Genomic DNA, 7,000 nt, shown 5'->3' with positions numbered 1-7,000 from the left:
CGGCCCCGCCGCTCCCGCTCCTCCTCCGCTCCGCAGTTTGCGTCTCTCCGCAGCCGCCGCCGCTCTCAGTCAGCGGCGGGGCCGCGGCGCGCAGTGTCCCCGGAGCCGGGCGGGCAGCGCGGGGCGCAGCGGCCGCCCGCCGAGCCGCCGCCGTCCCCCTGCATGGCGGCCGCCCCGCAGCCCTAGCCGGCCCCCGGGGCTCGGGGGGGAAGGCGGCGCGGGAGTCGCGGGGCGGCGGGGGCGGGGGGGGAAGTTGGCCGGAGGCGGTGCCCGCGGCTCTCCCGCCGCGGCAGCATGGCGCGGGGCGGCGGGCGGCAGGAGGCCGCCGCCACCGCCCGGGGCCGCCGCCCGCGGGGCCGGGGGCCGCTCGGCCTCCTCTGCCTGGCGCTGCTCTGCGGGCTGGGCGCCGCCGAGGCGGAGTTCTCCATCCTGGACGAGGCGCAAGTTCTGGCCACCCAGATGAGGAAACTCGCCGCCGAGGAGCTGGGGGTCGTCACCATGCAGGTACGGCCCGGCCCGGCCCGCGCCTCGCCTGGTTTTCCCTCCCTCCCTCCCTCCTCCACACGCTCTTCCCGATTCCTGTTTTGCCCTTTCTTTCTTCGTTCCTTTCTTTCCTTCCCCCTCCCCGGTTCTTTTCTTCTTCGCAAACTTTCCCTCCCCCTCGCGCGGGCCGCCCGGCTCCCCCGGCCACGCTCCCCTCAGCCCCCGGGCGGCTCCGCGGCCGGAGCCAGCGGGCCGGGGTGGGGGGGGGGGCGCGGGCGGACTCCTCTTTTATTTGTAATTTACACAATAGAAGCGGGCAGAAAACGCCTCCGCGAAGTCCCGAAGGCCGGTTTTTGCAGAGAGGTCCGAGCCCGGCCTCGGGACTGAGCCCGCCGCGCTCCGGGGCGGTTGTCGAGCTTGTGGCTCGGTGCTACCCTGCCTCCCGCCCGAGCATCCCTCTGCCTGCTGGCAGGGAGCTGCAATGAGTCGAGTCCTGCCCGAAAACGCTCGGATCGGGGTAAAGAAATGCTTCCCGGCCCGAGCGTGCGTTTGGACAAGTTTATTCAGTTGCTATAATTCATTTCGGGATTTGGGTGAAGGTGGCGGAGAGGAGTTATTTGCATCTCGGCCTTTGAGGCTGCATCGTAATGGGGTGTTTTGTGTAGGGACTGGTCGGACTTGCAGGGTGTGCTGGTACCTGCCTCGTAGCGATCGGCTGCCGACCCCCTCTGGGGGGGGGAAAGTGAAATCAGATCCCAGGCGGCTTTCAGGGCAAGGTATGGTCAGTAGCAAATGCAGTTTTAAAAGCCTCCCAAATTGAAAAGGAGACACTTTCATAGGATCAGCAGGGGTCTCTACCCAAATGGCCTTTTATCTTCTCTAAACTGGCTTCATTCTCTCACCTCTGAAACATCATTGTGTTGGCCGGCCTCCTAGGGCTGCGTTTTGTCCGGGGAAACACTGAGCTGTCTCTTGTCCTTGATGCTAAGAAGAGGTGGATTTAAATGACTTCACTTAACAAGGTAGATTATTGATGTACTGCCTTCAAGGAAATCACTTTTTTTCCTATGCGGTGCATACGCACGGATGTATTTCCCCTTAGAAGATACGAGCATAATCCTGTAGATGGTGGAGTCTCTGGTTAATGCAAATTAAGTCAGTATAATTGTATTGCTAAATCTGTTTCTGGTGTTAAAAAAAAATCCAATACGATCATCTTAACACATATTGTCTTTAAAAAAGCAACTCATAAAAATATACGTGGTTACCTTGCTGTGATACGCTAGCTAACCGTAGGATGAGCCAGGTTTTCTTTCCAAGAATTGTACCGATGATACGAACTCGGGAACAGTCTGGATGCCGGTGCACAGGGACGCAAATAATGTTAAAACGCTGTTTACTATTAGTTGGGTATTTAAGGCCCCAAAGTAATTTAATGAAGTGAAACTGGTAGTTAAACTCTGAAAACCCTTTTCATACTGAGCTCTATTTTTATATGCTTAATATTTTGGCTGCCGTAACTCCCATCAAGCTAATGCGCAGCCTGTCCTTTGCTCTCCCCTGTAACATTATTACAGCTGTTTAAGATTAAAAACCGGTGGGAACAAACCTCCCCTGATTTTAGAAGCTTCTTTGCTGACCTTCTACAGTAGAACAAAAAATGTTATGACATGCGTCACTGCAGCCCGTGCTTCTCAATTGATTTTTAGGGCAGAAATTTCCTAAGCCTGCTCAGGCGAGGCTGGGTGTAGCTGGCGCAGAATTACCCTTTTCTCCGCTTGTGCAGGGCTGTTGGCGAGCGGCGGTGGGCCGGCGGGCGCCTGGTGCCAGGCGGTGAGTTGCCTGTGCCGCAGGACCGTCGTCGTCGGCACAGCGGGGATGCTCGGGGCGATGCACGCAGGTGCCGTGGCAGGGCTGTGCCTCGGCAGAAGGGAAGGGTGGGGGATTTTGGAAGAAGAGCGAGAGCACTTTTGGGCTTTAATTGGATATAAATCTAGGGGTGTTGCCCTGGGTTTAGAGGGCGACGTGGAGGCAGGCCCCAAATCAGGACCTAGTGAGAGGAAGTTGCGGTAGCGAGAGGAAGGTTTATTATCCAACCATTTAGGAGCTGCGGTTTTCTTTAGTTCCATAAATTGTAGAGGAGGAAGCGGCAGGATTTAACGCTTCCCTTGCACGCTCCCTTCATGCTTTGGTCCTTGCCAGTTGTGGCTCCCACATCTGCATATCCTGGTAATAGGCAGGAGGTGGTGTCACCAGCCGCTGGAGCGGGATGCGATTGTGGGAGAGGGCTTTGGAGGAAGGATAGGTCTGAGCTGGAGGTGGGGAGGAAGCATCCAATGAGTGAAGGAGCAGGTGGGAACGCTTAAATAGAGTGAAGGTGAGAGGTTGGTTGGGTGTGTTTGAGTCTGGAAAAGAGGAAATTGTAGACGGAGCCTCCATAAATGCAGGAAGGGAGGATAAGGTGGAGCCTCCAGAGCGGACACTAGAGGAGCAATGGAAGAGGTAAGAGGAGAACCACAAAATTTCAAGTCTTAAATGCCTATGTAATGAATATGGAAGTTGTGAGATAGAAAATAAATTTGATTTCTGCTGGAGCCGCCATCAGTGCTATAAACGAGATCCATCTCCGTGCAGTACCGACTTCCTGTGATACATTCTTCTTCTATCAGTATTTCACGTAGTTAGTCCAACAGCAATAAGGACTTAGTCTTTTTAATCAAATCGCGTTATTTTGCATTGTTGAGAGGAATGAGGTGCGTGTATGTCTGCATCATATAGGCTGAAGCTACAGGAAAAGTGAGGATGAGAGAGATTTCTGATGCCAGCATCAGTCTGACAGTTGTTTTTGGCACTCACACCACAGCTTTATATTTATAGACACTTGCATGAGTGCATCAGTGCACTATCTGACTATTACCTTTAAGTAATGCTTCGTTTTCTCGCCCGTGAGAGTGCTCTGATTTCATATATAAATTTATTCCGTGAATGGTACTGCACAGAGCAGCTGAGGATAATGTATCATAGGTGACAACTCATGAGATGCATCATTTGCTGAACGTATTGAACAGCAGTTTAACAGTTTCTTACTTAAGTTTCAAACTAAAATGTACACATTTGTGATAACACGTGTTGGGCGCTGCAGCACAGAAGGATGTGCGGGTTCCTGGGTGTCTGTGTGTTACAGTCCTGGGTGTTATTTCTCCACGAGTGGTTAAATATAGAAAGCTCGTCGATTGTCTGACTTCCTCTGTTGCACCGATTAGTTATTACTCCCACTCCATTTGACAGTACTACCAAACCCACATTGCTGTATCTTAATATTGCATGTATTTCCTTTTCTGCGTCGGGGTATGGGGCGGTGTGCATGTGCACATGCTTGCGCTTTTTTTTTTCCCTGAACAGTAGAGGTGATCTGTTTACGGTTCTACCCAAAGTTCATCAACGCTTCTTCCAAATTAACCAGAAAGAGCCGCGCCACGATCTCTTACTCTTCCCTCTCCTTCCCGCGGGACGGAGGGTGCCGCGCTGTGACAGCGGCAGGAGGAGAAGCCGCTGGTTCGTGCGGGGGTGCTGTGCCTGCAGCAGGACGCAGGTACTGTACCTACAGCCACCCGTAACCATTACCTTCTTTTTTTGTTAGCTAGAGCACATACTGACAGCGTCCGTATTGTTACAGGGAGCAGCTTTTGGCAGCAGGCTCTATCCTTGGAAGGCGGCGTGCAATCGCATCTCCGCTTGCCCGTCTGAGCAGCCGTATTGTCGTTACTCAGTAGACTGCATCTTAAACAGCCTAATGTCATCATTCGCAGAGGGCTGGAGCTTGGTGACTGAGCAGCTCGCGTGACAGTCCTGTAATATATTCTCCTGGGCAGAGCTGACGCTCAGCACTAATTAAATGCTAAGCGCCCCTTTCTACTAAAATTATAACTAAATTGGTGGTTGTGGCGTGACCTGGTCTGCTGGTAGAGTTTCACCATCCCTGTTACCTAGCTCATCTGACCTGGTTGAAATTACAGAGTAGGTTGTTGGTTGAAACAATTGAAATTCTTTGGTTGGGAGGTGAAGGCAGGAAAAGAGTAAGTCAGAACTTTTGTGAGCATTTTGTTTGGTTTTGGCAAGGTTTAATCCTCTAAATCTGCATGGGGCATCCAAGGTGAGGACTATTTTTTGATAGTGTGGGGCAAGGTAACATCTCCACCTCCAAAATGGGGCTATAATACTTGCAGTGAGAGTTGAAAGGATTAAGCAATGCTTTGAAGATGAAAAGCATTGTTAAGTGCTTCTATAACTTTCAAAATGCATGTTGATGTTTCTAGCCAGATAGTAACAAAAGTTATAGGCCCAGAGGGCCTTGAACATTTTTGAAGGCAGCTCTGCCATCTTAATCTTTTACACTTACTCCATGAAGGAAGCACAGCCCTTTCTCATTGTCTGTTACTGATCTTGGAGGTTGGAAGAAAAAAAATGCATTTTGACTCTGAAAACAGTAGTTTGCTGGTCATTTTTTCCGTGTGTGTGTTGTTTTTTTTTTTTTTTCCTTTTTATATTAATACTTGCTGAGGTGATGTAGTGATGTGTAAAATAATAAGCAGCATACTACAAGCTTCTCCAGGTTGATTGGCAAGTGTATTCTTTATTTATTTTACTAATAACTTGTCTGGCCATATGTTTTTCAAGAACAATTGTGCACAGACCAGAATGACACGGGGACGGGGAGATGTCCGGGGGTTTTTATGAGGAGGATGCCCTGACATCGTTGTTCTGAAAAATCCATGTTCTTTGAAGATTTCTGGGTGATGGCAAAGAGTTGAGTTGCAGTCATCAGAACTGTCCATTTGTTTAATCTCTTTGAAAACGAACACTGCCAGGATGCAGTATTTTTTTTCTAATTGGATGGTCTTCTGGCTAACGACAGTGGATTTACGACTTAGAAGAGATAAATCCCATTTTGAGCTGCACTGCAGAGCAGTTGAAATGCCAGAACTGTGGTTCTCCATCTCTGAAATCAGGGATTTCACACACTTCCCCACTTCTTTCCATGGGTATTTACAAATAAATCTATCGTCAGTGACTGCGAGGTACTTGCACAGCAAGTCATGTAGAGCACCGCAAGTCCTCCAGCACCGGGTCTGAAACCTGGACCTCTGTGGACCCTCGGCCAAATGACAGCACAGAGAACTGCTTCCCTTTTTTTTTCCTTTTATTTTCAGGTTGTTTCCAGCTTGTGCAGCTGAAATACAGTAGAAAAATGTAAGGCAGGCTCATAAATGTTTGACTATATCTTTTTTTTTTTTTTTTAATTATTATTTGGCAGTAGTGCTCACTTTAGTAATAATTACAGAGTATAAACCATTGGAGTAAAACCTCATCTGTTTTACATGATTATGTCTTGGTTTGAATGCAGCTACAGCAGCCTTTTTCAAGGCTCTCTGAAAGCCCAAGACTGCAGCAGTTTTTCATCCTGTTCCACACAGATTCTTTTTTTTCCGGCATGAAACGTTTCAAAGAGATAGAGAGAGGTCCTGGTGGAAGGGCAGTGAAAATGGCTGCGCGTAGGAGACCGAATCTGAATTTTTAATTAGGCTTTGAGTTGTTTCTTCAAAGTGTCGGGACATCGTTAGTGATGTAAGTCTTGTTGCATTAGCGAAGACTGACATTTCACTTCAAACGGGGAGAATGCAGCTGTCCTGTGCAGATAAAAGTTGCCGAGTGTGGTGCAGCAAGGTGGGTTGGAAGATAATTAGCTGTCCCCTGCACCGCTGCGACGAAGGACCCTGCCAGTCGTGGCGGGGACCGGAGGGGTTATTAGCAGCAAGAAATCCAAGTACGCTGTGAAGCAATTTGGAATCTCTCGGCTGTGGCAGGGCTGATAACACGTGTGTTGAGAAGGCGCAGAAGTAAATACAGCATGTGTTAGCCCACTTTTTTCTTGGCTTAATTCAGCAGAGGAGGAACGGTTAGTGCCTGATGATCTGAACGAAGCAGAGAAGCTGCTCTGCTACCGGTAGCTTGGCCAGGCACCGGTGAGAAAAAATGTAATGCTTATTGTCAAATAAAATCGAGTGCTTCACCTTCTTGCAGACAGAAAGGCAAGATATGTTTGAGAATGGAAGGAAATGTGAAGTATTAAAAGATATTTTTTGTGTGTGTTTACCAGTTGTTATGTCCGTGGATAAAAGGAAGTATTAAAAGACTTTTTTTTTTTTGTTTAACAATTATTGTTTTCTGTTCATCAATTATTGGTGAAAAATTGGCAAAGAAATAATTAGAACCTTGTCAGTTCATGTATGGAAGTGCCCAGCTATAAGGAATTATCCCGTATTTCTGTATGTCCTTTGTCAGGACGCTGCATAGTTTGAGCTGCTCAGGGCTGGGATACAGGGCTACCTGAGCGCGAGCCTGGCTCTCCGTGAAGCCTGCTAATGGCCACGCTTCACAGGTCAGAGCTTATGGGGCTTTGCTGGGGGCTTCAGTAAGGGTTGGGTAATGTCCCAGGAATGATGTATTTGTATGTAGT

General features: G+C 49.2%; 1 protein-coding gene across 1 annotated transcript in view; it reads left to right on the top strand.

Moving 5' to 3' along the window:
* The first annotated feature begins 294 nt into the window (after positions 1-294).
* The window catches only part of CACHD1 (cache domain containing 1), a 112,058-nt gene continuing 105,352 nt past the window's right edge, over positions 295-7,000 (top strand). The window contains exon 1 of the mRNA XM_075155598.1: positions 295-504. Coding sequence (XP_075011699.1) covers positions 295-504 — 210 coding nt within the window. The remainder of the gene's footprint in view (positions 505-7,000) is intronic.

This window comes from Calonectris borealis, chromosome 8, assembly GCF_964195595.1.
Source record: "Calonectris borealis chromosome 8, bCalBor7.hap1.2, whole genome shotgun sequence".
Lineage (NCBI taxonomy): Eukaryota > Metazoa > Chordata > Aves > Procellariiformes > Procellariidae > Calonectris > Calonectris borealis.
The sequence above is the reverse complement of the archived record's forward strand: the minus strand, read 5'-3'. Positions and strand labels throughout refer to the sequence as shown.